This window comes from Orcinus orca, chromosome 3, assembly GCF_937001465.1.
Source record: "Orcinus orca chromosome 3, mOrcOrc1.1, whole genome shotgun sequence".
Taxonomy (NCBI): Eukaryota; Metazoa; Chordata; class Mammalia; order Artiodactyla; family Delphinidae; genus Orcinus; species Orcinus orca.
In genome coordinates, this window is record NC_064561.1 from 69871796 (window position 1) to 69896264 (window position 24469).

At 55.3% G+C, this 24469-nt stretch overlaps 2 protein-coding genes and 1 long non-coding RNA gene across 6 annotated transcripts; all 3 read right to left on the reverse strand.

The window, feature by feature from the left end:
* Positions 1-449: 449 nt before the first annotated feature.
* EGR1 (early growth response 1) lies at positions 450-4523 on the reverse strand. The gene is made up of 2 exons (XM_004282064.4): positions 3665-4523; positions 450-2963 (listed from the first exon to the last, which is right to left on the reverse strand). Exons 1-2 carry the CDS (start codon positions 3963-3965, stop codon positions 1669-1671), a joined length of 1596 nt encoding a protein of 531 aa, XP_004282112.1. The 5' UTR covers positions 3966-4523; the 3' UTR covers positions 450-1668.
* A 2393-nt stretch (positions 4524-6916) lies between these two features.
* LOC117197560 (uncharacterized) lies at positions 6917-10836 on the reverse strand. Its single transcript, XR_004478231.2, has 3 exons — positions 10605-10836; positions 7496-7563; positions 6917-6948 (listed from the first exon to the last, which is right to left on the reverse strand). It is a non-coding gene; the product is annotated as an uncharacterized LOC117197560 (long non-coding RNA).
* Positions 10837-16755: 5919 nt separating this feature from the next.
* Positions 16756-23497, reverse strand: REEP2 (receptor accessory protein 2). Of its 4 annotated transcripts, none has more exons than XM_033409846.2 (8): positions 23301-23497; positions 20801-20873; positions 20437-20513; positions 19132-19252; positions 18797-18910; positions 18294-18441; positions 18066-18196; positions 16756-17980 (listed from the first exon to the last, which is right to left on the reverse strand). In XM_033409846.2, the coding sequence occupies exons 3-8, from the start codon at positions 20502-20504 to the stop codon at positions 17912-17914; spliced, it is 651 nt and encodes a 216-aa protein (XP_033265737.1). In that variant the 5' UTR covers positions 20505-20513; positions 20801-20873; positions 23301-23497; the 3' UTR covers positions 16756-17911. The 4 variants fall into 4 exon arrangements, with proteins under 4 accessions (XP_033265737.1, XP_012393003.1, XP_004282113.1 ...); XM_012537549.3 differs by lacking the exon at positions 23301-23497 and adding an exon at positions 22829-23251 and having other exon boundaries at positions 18294-18435; XM_004282065.3 differs by lacking the exon at positions 23301-23497 and adding an exon at positions 22829-23245.
* Between the last annotated feature and the right edge of the window lie 972 nt (positions 23498-24469).

Below are 24469 nucleotides of genomic sequence, written 5' to 3' on the forward strand. Positions count from 1 at the left end.
TGGAGGATGGGAGGAAGAGTCTGAGGCAGCCCCAGCTTTTACTGTTTCCCAAAGCCCTCTGCCCACCCGTTATCTCCCCCAGGTGTATAGGGCAGGGATTCCCAAGAACACAGAATTTCCCTACCCTGGGTAGAGATGGAGGCAGGGCTGGTCAGACATTTGGGGCTAGAATGGTGCTACCTCTGGCCACACATGTTCCACCTCTACCTCTGGCCTTTTTTAGCTTTCACTAACCAAGATAAGCCTGAAGCCCACCAGACTGAGGAATGGGCCCAGTATCAAGAAGAGGAGACCCAAACCCAATTCTCAAAGAATTCACTCCAGTGACACACAGTGGGCACGTCTCTGGTTGGAATATCCTTGTCTCTGGAAAAGCCCCTCAAACCCCTCGATAGAGACGGCTACTACAGAGGCCTCCCCCTAGCCCAGGAAACACACCCAACCACAGCTATTTTATTTTCCTTTTAATTTTTCTGAAGGATATACACCACATATCCCATGGGCAGTAAAGCGCATTCAACGTGTTTATAAGCCAAACAGTCACTTTGTTTAAGCAAACACAAGTACAAAGTAAAATAAAACCACAAAATAATGAACTGCATGTTCATAACATACAAAAATTGCCGCCTACTCAGTAGGTAACTACAACATTCCAACTCCTGAATATATATATAAATTTACATTTTCAGTTAAAAAAATAGACTTTTGAGAGTTCTGATTTTTAGATTTTGTTTTCTTACATTCTGGAGAACTGAAGCTCAAGCTCAGCCCTTTTCCTTATTTTGCTCCCAAAGCCTCCCCTGAATCACCACTCCTTGCCCCCCTTAAGGCTAGAGGTGAGCACATCCCTCACAATTGCACATGTCAAGCCGTCAGCAAGGCGCATCACACAAAAGGCACCAAGACGTGAAACTTTTTAAACCAAAAGGACAAAAAAAAACCCAAACCTTTCAAAAAAAGGAGAAAAACCAAGCCATATTTTGCCACATGTGAGAGTACAGTCGGGCAATATTTACAAAAAGGTTAACAGAACAACACTCTGAAACATGCTCCGATTAATACCGAGAATTGCTGTTTCAAAAAAAGCTTCAAACTTAATTGTCACAGCATCATCACAAAACAAAGGATCACCATTGGTTTGCTTGGCTTTTCTTTTTTTTTTTTTTCCCCAAAGTGAGGATCTAATTCCAAATAATACAATAGAGTATGCAAATTATTTCACATCAAGAGTACCCCAAGAAAAACAAAATCCATGGCACAGACACTGTACAAGAGTACAAGGCTGGACTCTGAGGGGCCCAAACCCCATTTTGCCAACTTGATTTTCTAGCATTGAAGGGAGCAAGGGGTCAGGCATACGATGGAGATGATACTGAAATGATATATCCAAAATCCATGCAAATCAAGTTCTTTGGATAGAAGTGAAGACCTTGCACATGGCTGTTTCAGGCAGCTGAAGTCAAAGGGAGTAGGTCCTGGGGAGGAAAGGGAAGTGGACAGAAAGAATTGTTGGCCAACAGACCTTCCACAGCGACCCTGGGGTCAAGCAGAGGAGGATTTGGCTCTGAGAACCTCCATCTGACTTAAGAGGAGCCCCCTCCTACGGCCATCTCCTCCTCCCGTCCTTTAAGTCTCTTGTGTTTCATTTTCTCCCTTTTTCCTTTCCTTTCAGCAAATTTCAATTGTCCTGGGAGAAAACGTGGTCGTCATGTCCGAAAGCCCTGTGGAGGCGCTGAAGGAGTTGGTGACAGCTGAGGAAGGGAAGCTGCTGACCTGGGCAGGGAAAGCAGGAGGAACGGAGGAGTATGTGGTAGCCACGGAGGGTGACGGGAAACCACTGTGCACAGGCGATGGGTAGGTCGAGGAGCCGGGAGAGGAGTAGGAGGTGGGCACGGGTGATGGGTATGAGGTGGTGGCTGGGGATGGGTAAGAGGTAGCCACTGGGGATGGGTAGGAAGGGAGAGAGGAGGTAGCGGCAGAGGCCACACTTTTGTCTGCTTTCTTGTCCTTCTGCCGCAAGTGGATTTTGGTATGCCTCTTGCGTTCATCACTCCTGGCAAACTTTCTCCCACAGATGTCACAGGCGAATGGCTTCTCGCCTGTGTGGGTGCGGATGTGGGTGGTGAGGTGGTCGCTGCGGCTGAAGTTGCGCATGCAGATGCGGCACTGGAAGGGCTTCTGGCCGGTGTGGATGCGGATGTGGCGGGTGAGCTCGTCTGAGCGAGAGAAGCGGCGGTCACAGGACTCCACGGGGCAGGCGTAGGGGCGTTCATGTGGGGGAGTCTTGCTGGGTCGGTTGGGGTACTTGCGCATGCGGCTGGGTTTGATGAGCTGGGACTGGTAGGTGGTGTTGAGGGCCTTCAGGTCCTGGGAGCCCGACTGTGTGGCAAAGGCCTTGATGGTAGAGAGTGGAGTGAGCGAAGGCTGCTGGGTACGGCTCTCCAGGCCCTGGAAGGGTTTCTGGTCTGGGGTGCCCAGGCCCAGGTCCCCCTGCTGTTGTGGAAACAGATAGTCAGGGATCATGGGGACCTGGAAGCCACCCTTGGCAGCAGGGTAGGCAGGAGGTGGGTACTGAAGCGCGGTGCCTGCTGAGCCTGGAAAGGCCTGACCTTGTGGCTCAGGGAAGATGTCGGTGTTAGGTGTGGGGAAAGTGGGTGCCGCTGAGTAAATAGGGCTGCTGTCGTTGGACTGCACTGCGCAGCTCAGGGGTGGGCTCTGGGAGGCAGAGGAGGAGGCCGCTGGAGATGATGCTGAGGATGAGGTGGCTGGGGGGTTGGTCATGCTAACGAGGCCGCTGACCAGGCTGAAAAGGGGCTCAGGCCATAAGGTGTTGCCACTGTTGGGTGCAGGCTCCAGAGAGAAGCGGCCAGTGTAGGTGATGGGGGGCAGCCGGGTGGTTTGGCTGGGGTAACTCGTCTCCACTAGAACCTTCTCGTTATTCAGAGTGATGTCAGGAAAAGACTCTGGCAGGAGAGAGAGAGGGAGGAGGCCTGGTTACTGGAGAGCAATCACTGGAGGGCGAGGAGGACCCACGCTGCCAGGCGAGAGGTCGGGCCAGCTACCATTGACTCTTGAGCTGGTTAATAATTGATAGCAGCAGATTGCAATGTTCCTGGACCCGATCCAGAGGCAGAACCCATTTCAACAACAGCTGACGCAAATACGGAGAATCCCCCTCCACTGCAGCTCCCAGCGTTCCGCAGCAGCGGCTGCGAGGGCGAGGGATTCCCGCCAGCACCCCCTCGGCCACCGCTAGTGCGCGACCCCTACCCGGGGCTGCCGAGACATCCCTGGCCAAGGATCACGGTCCTTCCCTGGGGACAGGCGGCAGGCTAGCCTTCCTGGAGGCGGAGGGGGCGCAGCCCTGCTCGTCAAAACAAGCCCTCCCCCCTCCCCCCACCCCCGCAGCCCCACAGCTCTCCATCCAAAACAAAAGCTGGCTCCCCTGTGCACCGTTAAGGACGAGGAGGGGGTGGGGGGATGTCCCCAGGCATTCCTCTAACACAGGACCTTGGGGATGACAGGAATGGAAGGGAAACCCCACTTGCATCCCTGAAGTCTAGAAGCACTGCCGCGGTGAAGGGGCGCTGCAAAGGCCGTGGGGAAGGACCAGACGCCAGGATGGTGGCGAAGGGGCTAGCCCTCGACGTAGGCCACAGCTTACCTGCGGTCAGGTGCTCGTAGGGCTGCTCGCCCGCCTCCCCCTGAGGGTTGAAGGCGCCGCCGCTGCTGTTGCTGTTGCTGCCGCCCCCTCCACCTCCACCGCCCCCGCTGCTGCTGCTGCTACCGCCGCTGCCCTCCGGGGCCCCGGAGGCACCGAGGAACTGGGGAGCCCCATTGCTCAGCAGCATCATCTCCTCCAGCTTAGGGTAGTTGTCCATGGTGGGCGAATGAGGAAAGGAGCCAAAGGGGTCAGAGATCTGCAGCGGGGACATCAGCTGCATCTCGGCCTTGGCTGCCGCCATCCCGGACTGGCGGGCTGGAGAGCTGGTGTTGGGGCGGGTGGGCGCAGCCCGGGGCAGGAGCTGCGGGGGACACCTCTCGGGGGCCTGGCCAGGTCACATGCGGGGCGCGGGGCACACTGTGGAGAGCGCAGGTGGGGTCTGCCGGCTCGCCCTCGCCGCCAGCCGGTGTAGACGCGGCGCGGCTGCCGAGGCTGGGGTAGGGGCCGGTCCTGCGGCGGAAGCTGGTGGCAGCGGCGGCGGCAGCTGGCGGCGGCGGCTCCCCGAGTTCTGCGCGCTGGGATCTCTCGCGACTCCCCGGATCCGCCTCTATTTGAAGGGTCTGGAACGACATGGACCCACCTCCTTCGTGACGTACATGGCCATAAATGGGAAACAGGAAGCCCTAATATGGCAAGACCAGCCGGGAGGACCCGGAGTGACGTGAAGCCCCCTCTCCAAGAGCCATAGGCACTGCCATCCCGCACCCTGGGCCCGACGCCGGCTCCCACACCCTGGGTGCCCAGGCCTTGAGAAAGCTTAGTGCTCAAGCCACAGCTGAGGACTCCCGGACCGAAGCTGCTCCGTAGTTCCCGGCGTTGCCCCCGCCCCTTCCCTCCGCCTTCTTCCCTCCTCCCGGAGCCGGAAACAGCCGGGCCATATCTGGGCACTCCAAATAAGGCGCTGCCCATATAAGGGTTGTTCCGGCGGGGGATCCTTCCTGCTCCTTATATGGCGTTTCCGGGTCGCTGCTTGCTGTTCCCTGCCTCCCTCCCTCCTCCTTGGTTCCGAGCCGGGAGCCCTACGCGCGCGCAAGAGCTGGGGACGCCCAGGCGGGGAGGGTTCCAGGCGCGTAGCTCTATGCGCTTCGAGGCTCCCGGCGGGGACTGGGCTGGGAAAGCCCGGGCCCTGGGCGGGGGCGAGGGCGAGTAGGACCTGGGTTCTGCCATCGTGATCCAGGGCTCGCCCGCCTACCTCTGGGACCGTGGGAGCCGGGCGGGAGCGAAGGGGAGGAGCTGCTGGGCTGGCCAGGGCAGAGGCCGCCCAGGAGAGGCGGGGCCCTGACCCCAGGCCTCGACCAATGGCATGGTGCCTTTCCAAGTGTCGCGGGGGAAACTGAGGCTAGGAAATAACGGCCAGATGGTTCCTGGGTTCCTTCCTGTGCGGTACGGTGGGCCATCTGTTTCTCCGCCATCTGCCAATGGGGTGGGGCTGCTGGAGCTTGGGGATCCCTCTGTGCCACCCGAACCAAAAGGCTGTTCTCTGGTCCCTCTGGGGAAGATCCCACGTTTGGGTGGTTGGACAAGGTAAGCTGATTGCTTCTGGAGAGACCTGAGTGCTGTTCCCACCAGGAGCTGGTGGTCCCTGTGTTGGTGGGAGACTGTCCCACCTTTATCCAGAACAGGTGGAGGTGGGGCGGGAAGTGTGGGAATCTGAAAAGGAGGCTTCCCTGTGGACTGTCTGGGGACCCCAGGCTGGCTCGAAGAGAGGACCTGCTTGGCGGGTTGGTGCTGCCCTCTGGAGGTCCCTCCACCTCGGTTCCCCCGGCCCCTGGCCGAGTGGGCTCTTCCGCCGCCGTCTTGCTCCCCCTCCCGGCTTCTGTGCTGGGCGCTGCGCCAGGCTGGGGGAGCCTTAGACGCAGTGAGCGCGAACTGAGCAGGCGCCGCATCCTGGGCTACCCCTGCAGTCCCTGGGGAGCCGCCACAGCCGAGGCGCCCAAATCCCGGGCGGGATAACACTCCCCTCCTCGAGCCAGGCCAAGGGCGAGGGTGGGAGGAGAGGGGAGTAGACTGGAATGGTTCCCGCAGGTCTCCCAGGAGCGGGACGCAAACGAGGAAGCCCTCCCTGTCTCGTCCCCGCCCTCCTCCCCACAATCAAGTGCGCAACCAAAAGAGAACTGGGATTCCGGTAGGGGAAGGCTTCTGCTCTAGCTCTGAATCCAGGGGAGGTGGTGTTTTTCTGAATTTAAAAAGAAAGCAGAAAGTGTGTGTGTGGAAGGAGCTTGCTGACGATACTGGGAGGGAAGGGGGCGGGTTAGGGTCTGCTTGAACCTAAACAGCCTCAGGAAGTAGGTGTCGGAGGGTTTAAATTGGGGGGGGGGGCGTAGCTATCTTGGGCTTCAACACACTTTCTTATAAAAACCGGCTTAAGAAATCCGGCAGTGAACCAGGACTCCCTCCTCTCTGTGCTCTAGGTCTGAACTCCCCGTTCCAAATGCTAGGGCCTGGTGGGTGTCCACTCCCACCGCCTACCGAGTTGTTCATGAGGAGCAAGAGTGAGGCACCTCTCTGAGGCCTCCTGCTGGGCAGAAAGGTCAGGCCAGTCAGGGTCAGATGTCTTGTGTCTGAATGCCCATTTTGCTACTTCCTGGTGGGGTACCTTGGCCAGGATTTTTGTATCTTTCTTCAGCTGTAAAAAAGAGCTAATGTTGGGCTTCTCTGGTGGCGCAGTGGTCGGGAGTCCGCCTGCCGATGCAGGGGACGTAGGTTCGTGCCCCGGTCCGGGAAGATCCCACATGCCGCGGAGCGACTGGGCCCGTGAGCCATGGCCGCTGAGCCTGCGCATCCGGAGCCTGTGCTCCGCAACGCGAGAGGCCACAAAAGTGAGAGGCCCGCGTACCGCAAAAAAAAAAAAAAAAAAAAGCTAATGTTAATGATGCCCACATGGAAGGATTGTTGTGAAGACTGAAACTCACGTGGACTGCTGTCTGTGAAGTCCTAAATAAAGCACAGTGCCTGCCTTGCTGTTGGCATTCAGTAAACAGTGGCTATTGTTATTCATGACCCCCACAGGGTCACCCACAGCTCACCCACCCATCCTCAGCCTCCAAGCAAACCCCAGTGACCCTTTTCTGAAAAGTTGTACAGAGAAGGAGAAACATTCCAATTCTAACACAGGGGACATTGTCCTGAAGAGCTAATCGGAATCCTTCTTGCGGCAGTAGAACATCATTTCCTAGAGCAGAATTATTTCAACCTTGACTGTGCAGCAGAATCACTGTGGAGCTCTGAAAAAGAAAGGTTTTACCCTAGGCTAACTGAATCACAATCTTCCTGAGCTCCTGAGGGCCAGAACTAAGCAGGCACTTTGTCCTAGGATCCTTCTTCTGTCTCTCAGGAGCTGCCCAGACTCCAAGAGCACATCTTCCTCCCCCAGCCAGGGCAAACTGGTTCCCCTGTGATTCTAATGTGTAAGCTGACCTACGGTATCTTCAGCTCCTCACTGAAGCTGGGCACTCGAAATCCTAACAATCTACATCTTTTGCTTTGCATGTCCAACCTTTCTTTTCCTAAGTACTCCCTGCCAGCTATTTCCTCTGGAGAGCCACCCCAATCCATGTGGTTGAGGGAAGAGAACCCCATCCTAGTTCTAGGAGAGGGTATGTCACCCTTGCCTGGCCATCTGTCTAGGACGCTTCCATCCAGCAGTCCAGGAGCATTCCATCTCCCTAGGCATAGCCACTGAATCAGGATGGGCACATGACCCAAACCAGGCTAATGAGAATCTCTTCTTGGACTTTTTCTGGAACTCTTGAACAAGGAGAATTCTCTTACCCAGGTAGTACTAAGCCAATGGAATGTAAGCCTGGAAGCCATCTTGCCATCAGGACTGGAGAGCTTACCTGAGAATGAAGCCAGTGCAGAGGAAATTAGAAAATAGATTCACACATAGAGAGTAAGTCTCTGGATACAGCCTGAGCCTTTTAGTTACACAGGTCAGTGTATTCCTTTTTTATTTAATAAAACTTATTTCAGTTTCTGTTACAACACAGCAGGTTCTGATTAATACACCCATTATACACAACAACAAAAAACTTTTTTGAGGACTTTCTGTGGGCAAGGCCTGGGAATAAGGCCTAACGCATAGGCCCCTGCCACTGAGAAGCTTACAGTTGGGTAGAAGCAAGCCTGGATTCCACGTTACAAGAGAATTAAGAATAGGCAGCAGCCCTGTTAGCCACCAAAAGTCAGTTACGCTACAGAACATAGAGGATAGGGGGCTGGGAAAAGGACAAGGATGATATTTTGGAGGAGAAACAACATGATGAGGAACAAACTTTGTGGTGAGGAGATGAGAGGCACTTTCAGGCCGGGGTTGGGGGTGGGTTGGCCAGGAGAGTCCATGTGTGGTCTGTCTAGAAAAAATGCGCTGGAGTAGAAAGCGTTCCTATTGGGAAGTAGTAGGAGATACAGTTGAATAAAACATTCATTCTTTTAAAAAGAGGTTTATTGGCCATTGCGTGTATCAGACACAGTGCTAAGGAGGAGGTGGCCTTTTCAACTCTGTCCTGACTCCACGGTATATGCCCCTGGAAGGCAGCTTCCACCCAGAAACAGTGACAACAGCTGGCTCAGAGCCCCTACGCACTGCCCACCTTCGCGCTCGCTGTGAGGGGGCATGAGTGAGAAAGAAGCCCGGCGGAAAGCCTCCTCCTGGACAGGGTTATACTGCTGGTCTGCCTTCTCAGCAGTGGGGCTGGGAGCATCTGTGTTATCCCCATTCTCCTCTGGTCTGTCTTTTGGCCAATGGCACACTTTTGTTCGCTGTGACTGGGGGGACAGAGAGGGGAGGAGACATGGTGAAAAGACTTGGCCCCTCCCAAGGAGGGTTTGTGAGCACCCAACTTGTGACCAACAACCCAGATGGGACAACAGGTCTGGGGCCTAAAGGAAACCAGGTTGGGAGAAGGAAGGCCCTGAGCACCCTGGCCCGGGTGTCAGCGGGGCCTCAGGGGGGCTCAGGGATGAGTCTGGGACTCTCAGACCTTGCCTGCTGGGTGACTGATGCCAAAAACCCTGGAAAACTTGAGAGGCCCTCAGAGGTTCTGCAGGTCTGAGCTGCTATCTGTGCTCAGACCTTCCTTGCAAACCAGAGAAGAGGAAGACACAGAGGTGAGAGCAGAACTGAGCTGGTCCAGGGCAGCTGAGGCTGCAGGAGAAAGCCAGTGGGAACCATCATGCCTGACCCAGGGTTGAGCAGGCTGCAGCTCTCGGAGTAAAACAAGCCCCTTTTTCCATTGCCGCTTCCTCCTCCCCAGCCCCAGGCTACGTCAGCACTCACATGTGCTGCTCAGATCGTGGTTTGCCACCACTGTGGCCCGCCCAGGGCTCAGGAAGTGACTCTTGCTTTGGTTCTGTCTGGGGTGCCTGTCACACTTTCCGATGGCTGATCGGCTCCGCTGGAAACGTGGAGGGCCTGGCCTTCAAGGGGTCTGGGGGTAGCTCTGCTCCCACCCCAGGGAGGGTCTTTGGGTGCAGAGAGAAGAAACCTGAAGAGGCCAGGTATGGGGTGGGACAGAGGGTGCACTGAGAGGGTGGGGAGAAGTGGAGACATGGAGGAAGGGGGGAAATGAGAGAGAATCATCCCAGAGTGTTGTAGAGTGAAACCATCTCATCTTCTCCAATTACAGACAGGAAACCAGGTGCCAGAGGAGACCCTGAGTCCTAGGATAGGTGGAGAAGGGCAAGTTCTGAGATAGGCCCATGCAGAGTGATGCTGAGGCCTGAGGAAGAGGGGCGTCCACTGGGCTCTGAAGAGGTGCCTGGCATGCGCCCTCCAGATGGCATCCAGGGCTGCAGGGAAGAGCCCATGGAGGACTGGCCCAGGTGGGGGTCTGCCTGCGAGAGTTGGGGTCTGGGCTGCTGTCCTCAGAGTCTGCCTGAGGGGTCATGTGCCGGACAAAGTTAGGTAAGGCCTGAAGTGGAAGTCACGGAGGTGGCTCAGAGGGGCCATTGAGGGAAGAGGGAGGGAGTGGGTCAAGATAGACGACCTTTATCGTTTAGGCCTGCTCTCCTGGTCCTCTCTGCCCCAGAGTATCCTGCAGATGCAGAAAGAGGCCGCTGTCCCTGGACATCAGTCCCTCTGCCCTGTGCTGAGTGGCCCCTCTCCCAGGCTCAGGGCCAGCAAGATCCTGGGCTTAGAGGACAATCCATCCTGCGGTGGCTTCCTTGCTCCCCGCACCCCCAGCTGAGTGTGCAGCAAAGCTGGCTGCAGAAATCTCTGGAAGCTCGTTGGGCAGGCAGAGGGAGGGGAGTGTTACATAAGAGCCCACTGATGTGCAGGAAGTCTAGAGCAGCCTTTAGATTAGAAAGGCAGCGTTCCCATCCAGCCCAGAAAGGCAGGAATAGCAACTGCGGTTATTTCTGGCCCCTCACCACCACCCAGCGCCAGGGCTGCTCAGCTTCGTGGTGGGTGAGCTTGGACTCTGCAGACCTGGGGGGAGGGCAGGGAGCGGGGACAGGTAGCCCCTGGGGTTACCCCACTCTGGTACTGGCCTCCTCACCGTCCCCTCCCTCTAAACACCAGGATGCTGAAATCAGTGGTGGTGCTCGTTTCCTCTGATTTTCCTTAATCTCTAGATGCATTCTCTATCCCCACCCCACCCCCAAGACACATTTACGATGTGACAGCCTCCGTGCTAAACACTTGACAGGCATTTGTCCTCACAATGCCTTATGAAGTAGGTTCCATTCTCATCCCCATTTCACTGAAGAGGAAACAGGTTCAGAGAGGGCAGGCGACTTGCTCAAGGTCAGAGAGCCCGGCAGTGGTAGAGCCAGGATTCCAATCCAGACAGTCTAGAACCCTCTAGCTGAACCCCAGCTCATCCCAAGAACTGTTTTCTGGGGCCCCAGAATGAATCAGACAAAGCTTTCATCTTACCGGGGTTCTTGAGTCAAATCGAATAGGGGAAGCAGACACGTGAACACATCATTTCACTTCATTCATTCAACGATTACTTATCACATATCTGCTCCACTCTAGGCATTACAGATATAAGGAAAAAAAAAAAAGATATAAGGAGAAGTAAGGAGGGTTCTCCCTTTTTTGCAGGTCATAGCCCAGTAAGGGTGACAGACAAGTAAACAAGCAATTTTAACAGTGTGATATGTGCTATCATGGGGGAAGCACAGTGACTGTGGGAGCCCCTAATCCAGCTCCCACCCACTGACGTGGTTCCCAGTCAGTCAGAGAGCCGACTCACCATTTTAAAATAATCCCAGGAGGCTGGGTGGGGGAGGAATGGTGGTGAGACCAGCCAGGAAACCATGCAGTCATCCAGGAGAGAGGGTGAGGTCTGGGTGCATCGGCACCAGCTATCACAGAGACTCTCTTCAGGGGCCTCCGAGTCAGAGGCAGAGAGCAAGAAAAACTGACACCCCAATTTACTGACAGGCATCTCAGCCCAAAGTGCATCCATTTCCCATGGTATGGAGGCAATAGGATAGTTAGAGAGGCTGGATGGAAGAGTCCTCTCTTTTTCCTCCTCTAATCATCACCCTATCTGGTCTACCCATATTATGAGGAACGCTGTTTTAGGGCAAAGTCAAAATGAGTGACTGAAGAGGAAGCTGGCACCCAGAACGAGGGAGAAGAGCTTCACTTGGGCAGAGGCTGCACTTCTGTTCCTATCAGCAAAGGGAGGGGATCTTTGGAACGGAAAGGACCCAGTTTCCCTCTGGTCAAGCCACAGAGAGAGCCATCATGGCGGGATGACGATGTCTTTAGGCTGACATCGGACTCATTGTTTTTTTCAAAAATATATTGCAGTAAAATATACATAACATAAAATTTACCATTTTAACCATTTTAAGTGTCCTATTCAGTGGCATTAAGTACATTTGCAATGTTGTGCAACCATCACCAGTATCCATGTGCAGAACTTTTTTTTATCATCCCGAACAGAAACTCTGTACCCATGAAACAGTAATTCCCCATCCTGTTCCCTCCCCTCTGGCCCCTGGTAACCTCTGTTATAGTTTTTGTCTCTCTAAATCTGCCTCTTCTAGGTACCTCATGTAAGTGAAGATATTTGTCCATAATATTTGTCCTTTTATGCCTGGCTTAGCATAATGTTTTCAGGGTTCATCCGTGTTGTAGCATGCATCGGAATTTCATTTCTTTCTAAGAAATGAATAATATTCCATTGTATGTATGTACCACATTTTGTTTTGTTTATCCTCTCATCTGTTGATGGACATTGGGGTTGTTTCTACCTTTTGACTATTGTGAATAATGAATATTAGTGAGCAAGTAACTGTTTATGGATTCTGTTTCTCTTCATCATTCATCTCATCTCAGCAATTACCAGAGGGATTAAAGTTAGATTTAAGAAGGATTTTCTGGTTTCCTACTACCAGTGACCAAAGCAGCAGCATCTCCCTCTTTGGATAGTTTTCTTAACTCAAGTCTCTTCTACCTCCTCTAATCCCACCCCTAGACTGGGGTAATGCCCAGAATGGCTGCACTGGTATTAGAAAGAGGCTTTACAGGGGTCACTCTGGGGTCATAACTCTGGATGGTTTATTTTTAGGAGCTGGGTGGCAGGGGTCTCACGGTCTTCTCCTGGGCTCTGGGTACTTTTGCCACCACTACCCACCCCAGACCCAGACTTTCTCCTTTCCCTGGTAACATCCAGGCTGTCTCCCTTTTTCTCTCCCAGGCTAAATTGGGAGTGTGAAGCTGCTCTTCTTCCCAATTTAGCTTTTGAATTAAAGTGAGAACTGAATGTGGCTGGAAAGCTGACTCCCATCTGTGTGTGTGAGGGAGAGAAAAGCAGAGCAAGTGAGCATGAGCACATGCAGGGGGGGAGTCCAGGCGAGGGTAGGTGATCTGGGCAGCCGCTGTTTAATGCAGACACCCATCCTCAGGTGCAGGCAAACAGCTCAGCAGAGAGATGCTGAGGTTGGAAGGTTGGTGTTTTTCCAGGAGCAGAAGAATACTGCATGGATATCATTCGAACATTCCAGAAAAATGTGCTGAGTTCTTATAGTGTGCCAGGCCCTGTACTAGATGCTGGTGGACCAGGTAGACCCATCCCCTATGCCCTGGCTTTCAGTCCAGTGGGGAAACAGGCAATGACCAAACAGGGTGATGTATGCTGTCAGGGAAGAGAACAGAAGGCCACAGGGGCCTGGACTGAGTGTGGTGTCACATCTAAGCTGAGAATTGGAGCACATGCAGGAGCTGACCAAGTGAAGCAGGAGACCAAGAGTGCTCGGGCAGAAGGCACTGCGTGTTAAAAGATTTGAGTGGGCCTGGCTTCCCCAAGGAGGACGCTGGCCCCGGGAGCCCACCAGGTGGGCTCAAGAGGGCCAAGAGCTCCCATCTCCTCCTCGTCCTCTTCTTCCAGGGAGAACAGAGCCAGATGAGAATGACTGGGCCAGAGAAGTCTGGGAGCATGTGAGTCCCTTCTGCTCAGGCTCTAAATAGTTGAGGCAGGGGGAGGAGGGAAGCCTCAGATCTCCTCCTGAGTCACCACTCAGAAAGCTGGACCTGGCAGGTCCAAGATGGACATAGAAGAGAGGAAATGGGATCTCAGTTGCATCAGAGGAGACAAAGGAATCAAGAAGGGTCTCTGCTTGGTTTAACTTACTCCATCCTTTCCTGGGAAGCTGGCTGAGTTGGTCTCTGGGGGATCTGTCCTCTTCTAACCAAATGGCAATGAATCATGATCTGGCTGAGATAGGAACAGGTCGAAATCTTGGCAAAGAAAGACCTTCTCTTGATGGGAAAAGGAGAGAGCTCTCTGGGGGGCCATGCATTTCTCTGTCAGCTCTCTAGTGAGTTCCCCAATGACAGGCACAGCTAAGGGATGCTGGTGTAAAACTTGCCATTAATATTTCAAGCAGCATTATTTATTGATCACTCATCTGGCTGGGACAAAAGGAGAGGGTAATACATTAGGTATTCAGGGCTGGTGGGGTCAGTTTGGGAAAGAGGTCAGGCAAAGGTAGGTCATTGAGGCGTCTCGGCCCTGGCTGCTGGAAAAGTACTTTGGGATTCCAGGGTTTGGAGATTAGGGTCTTTGTCTCCTTTTTCATCCCTACAGTACCCCAGATGAAAATAAGGGAAGGGGAAGGGGACAGGGACACCTGGGGGCAGGCCTGGGACTGCCACTGTGGCCATCCAGGAGATCATATCCAGGGAATCCTGCAGCTAGGTTAGCGTTCCTCTCTCCCGCCCAACCCGTCCCTCCCAAATTCCCTACCCCTTGCCACCTCTTGGGTCCCTCTTCAGACCTGACCCTGAAATCAGCTCCAGCATCCTCTCTAGATGCCATTTCAGAGCCCAGGTTGGGTTCCTTGGGCTGTAGGGCCCTCCCAGGGTCAGCTTGGCAATTTCCCTGCTCCCAGGAGGTGCCAGATCCTCGCCCAAAGGGAATACCTGCCCACTGGGTCTGACCATCTCCTGTGCACACAAACTGGGGTTAGGAAGTGATTGAGAATCCACAGCTGTCCTATCTACCCACAAGGATGCTTTCTTCATGAACCTCCAACTCCAGGGAGTGGGGTATAAAGCATCCTACTCAGCAGACTGACTGCTGAATGTAAGACTGTCCCCGGCAGGGGCCAGGGAATCCCACAGTGGGAGCGAGCTGCGCCATCTAGTGGGCTCTTTTCCTCCTTGCAGGCATCCCTCCCACCCATCGCTGCCTGCAGCCTAGATAAGCGACAAGCTCTCAGGTAGAAACCAAATGGCTCTAAGACTTGAGGTGCTCTCCTCCTCCATGCAGGCCTGACCCAGCTCAGAGAGTGAAAAACTGGGGGCAATTTGTGAGGCAGATGATCACGTACTGGCTGATATTTAAGGCAGTGGGGAAGCCAGCAGTACCTTTAGGCCTGGAAACAGTCTCTCCCTATTATCCAGAATGCCACATATATGGGGACCAGAGCCCCCAGAGCCCCTCCTTCCTCTACCTAACACCCTTTCCTCCAGGCTGAGCAAGGCTGGGCTCAGCTCTACCGGTCAAGGAAGAGCTGGCATAGGCTGGAGCGGCAGCTACCTTTCCTCTGACATCACAGCCTGGAAATCCCATTTTAAGCAGGTTCTCTGGGTGTGGGGCACACACAAGAAAGGGAGGGGGAGCCAGCTGAAGCAGCTTCAGGCCTGAGGCCATTTTAGCCAAGGACCTCAGGCCTGGAGGGCTGCCCAGTGTCCCCAAGATGGTCTGGGCATGGGTCACAGGGCTAGACCTCAGCCCCCGCTCCAGAGCTAATCTCTCTTAATGCCCAGTGGGAATCCAGGCAATGATCAAGCACTCTCCACATAGCTCTAGCCATACACCTGTTATGACTTCTCTTCCCCACTCCCCTGGCCTAGAGAGATCTATTGAGGCAGAGGGGAGAGGGTAGGTGGTCCCAGGGGACGAGACAGCAAGGGGTCACATATACCCAGATGTGTCTCCCCAGCCTCCTCCCCCACATTCTGTTTGTCACTCTCCATCTCTCCTCTCCTACCCTGCACCACAGGGGTCAGGCCCTGTGCCTAGTTCTAGGAGGTTGAATGTTTCCATGGCAACGGACCAATGAACTTGGAAATCGGAGCATGTTTCTGTTGACACAGGGAAACCCAGATGTGCACGGAGAGCCTGGCAATGTGGAATCTGGCAGTGACCTCCTTAGCCACTGGTCACTGTGGATGGAAGTGTGTTATCTGAGTGTGTGTGAATGTGTGTGTGTGTGTGTGATATGCAGCAAATGAGATTAAGGTTAGAGAAGGCCTAACCTGCTTTCCTGGCCATATGGTAGCTGCTAGCAGGAGACTGCAGCATCTTACTCTCTGGAGATCTTTCTAGAACAAGGGTGTCTCTCCCCTGAATTCTACCCTGACACTTCCTCTCCTTTCTGATAGAGAAAGGGGCCAAATTGCCCAGAGGTCAATGGTGAAAGGAATGCCATTCAAAGGTCTATTGACTGGAAGAATCCAGGAAAGATGAAAAGGGCATCTCACACCCCACCTCCACTGCCACCTCAGTTCAGGAGGTTCTTGGCCAACTGGCTCAAGTGTGGCAGAAGGACATGGCCTTGTGATGCCAGGGAAGGGAGAGGAAAGTCTGATGTAGGGACATTTTGCCAACCTTGGGGTCCAGGGCCTGGAGTTAGGTCCCCACTCATACTCCCTACCCCATCCCCGGCGGCTATGCTTCCTCTGTTTTCCTTCCGCAAGGCTGAGCCGCTATTTCTCTTGCTTCCTTCACCCTCCCCCTCCTCCTTCCCTCCCTCTCTACTCTTTTCCTTCGTCTCTTCCAACGCTGCCTCTGATCCTCTGTCATCCTTTCCTTCTCCTGGCTTCTACCTCAGGATCTCGTCCCCACCAGCTGTGCCCCTCCACCCCTGGAGACCTTGGGTCTACCTCCCCAGAACTCAGACTCCAAGTGCTACAGCCCCCCTCCTCCTTCTCTCCTCCACCCCAGCCCAGCAGCTCAGGGCTCGACCCCTCCCTCCTCAGGCCACATGGGCATGCCTCGTTGGCCCCAGCCCTTGCTTGGTTCCCTGTCCTCCTTGCCTGTCCCCAGGGTCAGACATGAACCATGGGGCTGGTTCCTCATCTCCACCTCTCCCCTCATCCCACCTATCTCCTCCTTTCAGTGTCTGGCTCACCGTTTCTAGGCACTATGGGCATCCAATCTCCTGGTTCTGACCAGGAGCCCCCATATCCCATTCTCTCTTCCCTGGGGGCCTCATCATGATCTCTGTCCCTAGAGCTTACACCTGGCACTTTCTGTGAGGTACCAGAATGTGCAGGGGTCTCAGGGTAAGATTCTGAGGGACAGGACAACCTCTGAGGGTTGTCGCTCGCTCTTCATAAGTCCTGGCCCCGCCTAGTCCCCTGGCTCTACCTTGAACCTCAAAACCATCTTCCCAGACTGAACCGCCTCAAGCCTATCTCTTACCTTGGAGATCAGAACTCCTGGGGTTCACAGTCTGGCCTCTTCCCCCCTCCATCCCACAGCTGAGCCCTGCTTCTCACTTGAAGTCCTTCCCACCTGTGGACTGGTAGAACAAGAACAAAGCACAGAGGCCAAAATAAATGAGGTGCCAGAATTTGGTTTATTGGCTCATCCAGTGCGAAAGGTCCATTGGGCACCCTCTTTCCATGGATTTGGGAGCCCCCTGGCTCCTAATATCTTTTTCTTCTTCATACATTCCTCCTAGCCCTGACTGAAGCCACGGCAGAAGCTGGGGCAAAGTGTGGGGCAAAGGCTGGGCTCTGACGGGGGTCTGCTTACATGGGGCCTAGTTTGCTTGGCATAAGACGAGGACCCTAGGGCGAAGGAAGATGGGCCCCCAGGTGAGGAGGAAAGGAACCAGCTCAGCAAGGGCCTCTACTGAGGGCTCTGAGGGGTGGAGCCTAGTCCAAGGGCAGGGCAGGAATGGGAGGAGGCAAAGGGGAGAGGATCAAGGGCAGAGGAGGTGAGAGGCCCCTCAGAGCCCTACTCTCTCATGAGCTGGGGTCCTCTGAGGCTCAGAGAGTAGGAGGGAGGGCTGAGGGTGGGGGGAGGTTACTGCTAGAGGGAAAGTCCTTTACTCAAAACCCCCCAGCTCTAGACCCAGAAAGATGCACACACACGTACACTCTCACACGCACACCCCTGGAGCCCCAGCTCTTTTCAGTGGGCGCATGTAGCACACAGTCCTACCCAAGGCCCTCAGCTGCAGCTCTGGCCTGGCCCTCCTGGTCATTTGAGTGCACACTAGGCCCGTGTCCTCTATTCACAGCTTCAGGCCCAGAGCCCCTGCCCAGGTTCTCCGAGGCCTTCCCCACTCCCTCCCTCTCTCCCAGGGCCTTCAGGCCTGTCTCTGGTCATTCTGGGCTGTGACTGGCCCCCGACCCCGACCCAGGGAGAGCGGTGGGACCATGTCAGGACTTCAGACAAGGGAATGGCCATGGTCTTCAGCAAGGCACTGGGTGGGCGGGGGCAGGGCTGGAGCGGGGAGAAGAGCGCTCAGGCTCTAAGGAGCCCACACCTCCTTGAGTGGCTCAGTCCTCAGCTCCTGGTCCAGCCTCTACCCTCAGCCCCCACAGCAGGGCCTCCCTCCTCTTTTCCAAGCCCTTCCGGGGGAGGGGCCACTGGGCAGGCACCAGAACCAGCCATCTGAGAGGCCCTAGGGCCTGAGAATGAGGGCTGCTGGCACAGTGTGGAGCTGGGGCTCTGCAGCCTGGGGCGGGGGGTGCGTGCCGGGGCCTCAAGCGGAGTCACCCCCCGCGGAGATCTTCTTCTTGGGCCGGGTCTTCAGCGTCTTGGAAGCCAGTGGCTGTGGGAAGGAGACAGGAAGACAGAAGGCTCAGCCTGGAGTTGCAACCCCTCGCCATTTCCCCAAGCTCTGGCCCAGCTCTCACCTCAGCTTTGGGCACTTTTTTGATGGATTTGGCCCTCTTAGGGGCCTTGTCTCCCGTGTCATCCTCAGAGATCTCTGTCCGGGGATCTGCCTGGTTCGTGCCTGACCTTAAACTCACGGCAGGGTCATCTCCTGGTTCGGGGAGGAAAGGAGAACAGTGGTCTGGCCTTTCTCCCACCTGGCCTCCTTGCCCCTGTGCCCCATGCCCAGCCCTGGGCCTGGTCTGTACCTAAGTCCTCAATGGTGTCCAGAAGGCTGCCAGGGCTGGGTCTGAGGCGGCCGTCGGGCCCCTGCAGGGGCAGCGCATCCTCGTCCCGGATCAGGGTCAGGTCCTGCATGCTGAAGCTTCGGAGCTTCTCTGACAGCACCCCCTGGCCCTAGGGTCACCACCACGCACCGGGAGAACCGGAGGAAGGGGCGGGGTGGAGATAGAGGTCACCGTGGGGCACTGGGCAGCCACTGGGCTCAGTGCTCTCCCCGCAGTGTCCTCACCCCGTCCTATGGCAGCACTGACAGGCTGGGGCCATGCTTTCCCTTTGGACAGATGAGGAAACTGGCCCGTTGAGTGGAAGTTCCTTAGCTGGAGGGTGTTAGAGGCAGGACTGGAACCCTAAGCTGCACAAGACCCCAAACCTTCACACACCTGAGGACCTGGTGGATGCAAAGGGGCTTGGCCAGGGGGATGAGATGAGCAAAGTGGGGCCCTGGGAGCTGGGTCTGCCCCCATCTCACCTTGGCAGCAGCCGTGACCGCGGCATTAGCGGCCAGGTTCAGACCCCTCTTGCCCACCCTCATCATGGTCTCATAGCTCTTGTCTCGGGCCTGTGTGATGTACTCGTCGATCTCCTGAGGGGTCGGAGGGGAAGCAGGAAGAGGTGAGGGGTGGGCCCTGCTGGCCAGGCCCTGCCCTGCCCTTGTTCACACCTGGACAAAGGCACTGTTTGCCCCAGGAGGCCAGGGCCCTGCCAGATCACCCATAGGGAGAGCCACGAATGCACGTGGTTACAGGCACTGGGCTGCCTTGACCTGGGGCAGATGGGAAGGGAGCTTCCCTCGTCCCAACAGACCTTCTCCTTGTTGGACAGTGTTGGGTGCACAAACTTGCGGTAGAGCACGCTGGAGCCTTTGGTATAAGGGGACAGCAGCCATATCACAAAAGCAATCTTGAGCTCAAAGTAGAATGGAAACCTGTTGGGTGGAGAGAGGCAAGCGGCGGAGCCTGGGGCAGGGAGTCAGGAGGTGCGCCGACTCTCTGCATGACCCTGGCTGGCCCCCCACCCCTTAGTGCACTGAGGTCCCCATGTGGCTCAGGAGACTGGTCAAGGCGAGGCTCAACTGAGACTCCAAGTGGGAAGGTGAGAGGTGATCCCGCAGGAATTCCCCGCAGCAGTGGCTCTCCTCACCCTCTTCTGACAGAAGACTACCCACTCCTCTGTCCTGGGGTCAACACCATGGCGAGATCCCTGAACTTCCAGGTGCACTCTTGGGTCCTCACCCCATTCTCTTCCTGCCCTTCCTCCCATGAAGAAGCCGGGCTTCTCCAGTTGTGCTCTGGATCCACCCCATGATGCCATGGCATGGCCCCTGCTTTTAAGGATCGTTCTCCATTCCCCAAGGCTCTTTCCCAGGCCACACACTCCTTCAGGTCTCCTCCATCCTCATCAAAGCTCCCTCCTTTGCTTGTGTCAAGAGGCACCTACACTCACTGTTCTCAATTTTTAACCCATTACTCTTTCCTAATTTGACCCCATTCAACTTCCTCTTCTAAAACTGTTTTTCTCAAAGGCCATAAGCCCTTGAAATCTACAAATGCAAGGATGTTTTGTCCTCTGCCTCTGTAAAACTCTTTTCTTTGGACTTCCAGTGTACCGTGCTACATTAGTCCTCTCTTCCAAGAGGCATTTGCTCATTCAGTAAACATTTTTGAGCTCCTGCTGTGAATATACAGATGATTAGGGCATTCCGTGTCCTCAAAGGACATATACATAGTCTAGTAGTGCCTAGAAAAAGCCTTTGAAATACAAGCATCCAATGTTTATAAGAATGAGTCATACGCCTATTTTACAAATAGGGAAACTGAGGCCTAGGAAACTGTGACCTGCCAAGGTCACGGCAAGTCCGGCAGAAGCAGGTTTCCTGAATTCTATTGTGGTGATTTGGCTACCACCAGAAAGAAATGTGAGGGTTATATCTGTTCTTATTCTGCTGATCAAGCCAGGCCTGGATGGGGATTGGGGGGAGGGGACACCCAGGACCCCATGGAACTGTTGGGGGATTCCACCCTGGGTCTCAGTCTTCTGTTTGACTGGCTATGAAGAAAAAGTCAGAGGCCCTGGTCCCTGAGGATGCAGGGAGGGGACACTAGATCTCACCAGGAGAGCACAATATCTGTGAGTGTCTCGGCAGTGGTGAAGAAGGCAAAGACGATCCAGTACATCATCCATTTCACCTGAAGGTACAGAGGGTGGTGTTGGCTGGGGCCTTGGGGGAACACCCAGGACCCCACCTTTGCCTGCCAACCATGCTGGAGGTGCTGTGGGGGACGCTCAGGACCTCAACTTTGCCTGCGTATCACACCAGGCCTGGAGGAAAGGAACACACAGGAACCTCCCCTGAACCAGGTCTCATTAGTGCTGACAGCATTAGTACAAAGTCATGCCCACTGTCATGTGACCCAGTGTCCTCCCTGATCTCTGCCACGTGGGTTGGGTGGGAGATAAAGGGTCATACACTCACATATTCCTTCACGTTTTTTGTCTTCACGGCCTTGTAGGAAGAATAGGCTGGGTACAGGGTGCCAAAGATGAGCCTAGGGAGGCAGGCATGGTTACTGGGCCCCTCGGCCAAGAGCAGTAGCCTCTCCCTCCCAGCTCTGCATCAGTTCCTGGGTAGGTAAGGGGAGAATGGACAGAACTCCAGAGTGCCACATCAGCTGGACTGATGAACTCAGGTCAGGGGTTTAGGTCAAAGCAGGCAAGCCTGAGGTGATACACAAGCATGGAAGCCCCAGCCAGCTAGGGTGATGCCCCATAACACCCCCCCGGCCCCTTTTTTTTTTGGCTGTGCCGCACAGCGTGTGGGATCTTAGTTCCCCAACCAGAGATCAAACCTGGGCCCCCGGCAGTGAGGGTACCGAGCCCTAACCACTGGACGCCAGGGAATTCCTCTGTAACCCTTTATTCAGTTTTTCTCCAGCCCCCGAGGCACAGAAAGACCCAGAGGCCAGAGGGTCTGCTGTGGCCTCTTCAGCCCTGATCCTTGTTTGTGCATAAGCATATCAGGGGTGGGGGTCTGGTCACTGCCACAGGGTTGTCTTCCTTCTTGACACCACTCCCATTCATACCCATCTGCCCTTACCCTCTACCTCCCTGTTGCAGAGCCAAGCTGGGTAGGGCCACCTAACAGGGCACTCTACCTGGCAGTCAGAGGTACCACTGTAGCCCTTGGGGCCTGGGGAGCAGAGGGCACAGGGGCAGGAGGCCCTGAGAGAGGTTTATTCCCCCATGTAAACACTTTTGGGAACAGGCTCAGGGTAGTGTGCTGGGCTGGAGGTCCTGGCTAGAGTGGAGTCCGGTGTTGATCCCATCAGAGATCACATACAGGACACAGGTGAGGGAAGGAGAGGACCGATGCCGCTCAGCGAGCTCATTCACACGAGAGAAGCAGACACTGGGAAGGTCACAGGGAGGTCTGAGGCCCCTGGATTCCCTCTGGGGTGGGATGCGGGAGAGGCAGGAGGGAGACTCTGGTGGGTCTAGAGGAAGCCAGAACACAAGCACATGACAGCAGGGAGGGGATTCTGGGGTGTCAGTCCCCCAAGGTAGAGGCTTAGGGGCAGGGACCTGAGCTGGGGCAGGGAGGGGTTGGCTGAGGCCCATGTGGAGCCCCTGCCAGGCCCAGCCCCTTGACAATGTGTGGTACTGCCTGTTCCCCCATGGACTTGCCTCACTGAGGCAGGACACTTCTGAGAAACAGGCTTTGGAGATGGGGTGGGGGGGCGGAATCCTCAAGGACAAAGTCCCCGGTTGTGGGAGAGGGTGCCCTCCTGCAGCCTGGGGGAGGTGGGAGGAACGTAGCTGGCAGCCTGAAATGAAGGCCACCTAACACCCTCCCCTCCGCGGCTTTCACAATTCCAGGCTGGCCACACACATCCTCTCCCAGTTACCTCCCACACTTTGTCCTCCAAGCATCTCTGCTTCCCATATCCCGTTCTCCCTGGGGGGTCTTCAGAGCATGTGCCCTCACCCCCCAGTCTCCTGACAGTCAGTGGAAGAGGCAGGAGAAACCCGGCCCTTTGGGGAGGCCAAGGCTGCCACGGCCCTAAGCTATGGAATGAGGAGGCCCTGCCTTGCTCCCCGGGCTCTTCCATTAGCCCTCTCCCCAAGGGAGATGAGGGCCCAGGTTTGAGGAGCTCCTCCAGTCAGATCTGCGACGTGGGGGAGGGGACAAGCCGCCTCCCCTGATAAATCAAGCCGTGCTGCCCAGCCCCTGGGGTGAGGGAGGGCGAAGAAACAGGGAAATTAAAAATAAAAGGGGTGGGAAGCCAGGTCTGCCATGCTCCTCTAACAGTTCCCCCTCCTCCAGGTCCCACACCTCCACGTCTCTGGGGACCCCAAATAGGGACGATGTGCCTTTAGGTGACTCTGCTGTATGAAGCCACGGAGTGGTCCATGCCGGGCTTCAATACCCCTCACCTCCCATCCCTAGCCCCCATCCCCCTCCCAACCGGCCGCGCCCCGCCGCCGCCGCCGCCGCCGCACTCACACCACCAGGCGAGAGATGATCCAGGACACCATGGCGAGGCCGGGCGGGTCGCAGGGCGGGAACCCGGCCCGGGCCGAGGATGCAGCTGCTGGAGGCCGAGCAGCGGCGGCAGCAGGAGCCGCACTAGCAGCAGCACCCGCAGCAGCAGCCGCCGCGGGGGCCGCGGAGCGCCGAGCCGCCGCCGTTAAAGGGGAGGTCCTTGCCGCAGCGGCGTGCCGTGGGCGGTGGCGGCTCTTAAAGGGGAGGCCGCGACGGCGGCGCGCCCCCTGCACCTGCTGTCGCCGGGCATGCGCCTTTGACCTGCCTTTTTCTAATCGCTTGTTCACCTTTCTTGGGTTCCAAGCCCTGGGTTGAGGTCCTCAGAGGCCTTCATGGTTCCATCCTGACATCCTAGCCCTCCTCCTGCCCTGCCCACAACAGTCTGAAAGAACATCCCACGAGGAATAATAGCTATGACTTATTGAGTGCTTACTGTGTGCCAGGCCCGTGCTAAGAGCTTCACATGCATTATTTCAGTGACCATCCTGTAAGGTAGAGGTTATAGTTATTCTCATTTTGAAGATAAGAAAATGGGAAGCTTTAGGGAGGTTCAATAACTTGCCAAGGGTCACAGAACCACAAAGTCATGCTGCTAAGATAGGAGCTCAGGAAGTCTACTAAATGGGCTACTTCTCCCAACTGCTGACTATCAAACCCTCCTCCCCCATCACAGGCCGTCAAGACACCCACCCAGGAAGTCCTGAAGTCAAAGGTACAGGGGCATCTGTCCACCCCACCATCACCAATCACTCCAGTTGGAAAAGGACCTAACCCCGTTCCCAATCTGATCTGCTTTTTCAGTTTTGTAAGGGAACTGAGCCCTGTGCTCTCAAGGTGGATACCCTGGGGCAGGGGAGTGCCTCTTGGTAAACAGAGGCTGGTAGAGAGGCCTGGGGTCCAGGTAGGAGATGAATCCAGGGGCTCCAATTCCATCCCCATCAGCAAGCACTGGCGGCAGTGGATGCCCTAATTCTGAAGACATTTATATCCAGAATGTAGGCTAGCCTGCCTCCTGATTTTCACCAAAGCAACAAAGCTCCAGCAACCTCTGCAACCCCCCTTCCCCCACTGCTTTCCTTTCCTGTGCCATTTCAAAGCTTCTGCATTCTTTATGTCGAGGTGTAATCCTCTGATGACCATAGCATCAACCCATGCCCATCCAGGCTGAAAGGACATGCTCAGAACTCTGTATTTCATTTATGGTCCTATTCAAGCTCAGTATCCTTGAACCACACAATGGTCTATTTCTACCCGGATAATTGTATTTCCAGGCTGAAACACTTCAGAAGATGTTTTTCCAACAGGATCCAGAGAAGCAGCTTCTGATGATCCCTCTTGCTATTCTTTACAACTTCCTCTTCAAAAGGCCTTTTCTAATTGGAACGTAGTCTGTCCTCACCCTTCAAGCCACTTTAATTTCATACATGGACAGCCAGGCCTCTTGTTTTGATGAACTTTTGTCACTGATTGCCAAAAACCTTGCTCTGGCCACTTCCCATGTCCTTTTCCCCCCAGACTGTTCAGGAAGGTAGGAACCCAGCTTTCCCATAGAGCATAAACTATGGAAAGCCCATCTTTGCTCCTACCCTCTAACTCATGTAG

Excerpts from the sequence above, each read along its gene's own strand:
- EGR1 (XM_004282064.4), bottom strand. The coding sequence starts at position 3,965 with ATGGCGGCAGCCAAGGCCGAGATGCAGCTGATGTCCCCGCTGCAGATC. Across the intron at positions 2,964-3,664 it reads CTACGAGCACCTGACCGCAG|AGTCTTTTCCTGACATCACT; the intron begins GTAAGCTGTGGC and ends CTCTCCTGCCAG.
- REEP2 (XM_004282065.3), bottom strand. The coding sequence starts at position 22,860 with ATGGTGTCCTGGATCATCTCTCGCCTGGTGGT. Across the intron at positions 20,874-22,828 it reads ATCATCTCTCGCCTGGTGGT|GCTCATCTTTGGCACCCTGT; the intron begins GTGAGTGCGGCG and ends CTGCCTCCCTAG. Across the intron at positions 18,911-19,131 it reads CACTGTCCAACAAGGAGAAG|GAGATCGACGAGTACATCAC; the intron begins GTCTGTTGGGAC and ends CCGACCCCTCAG.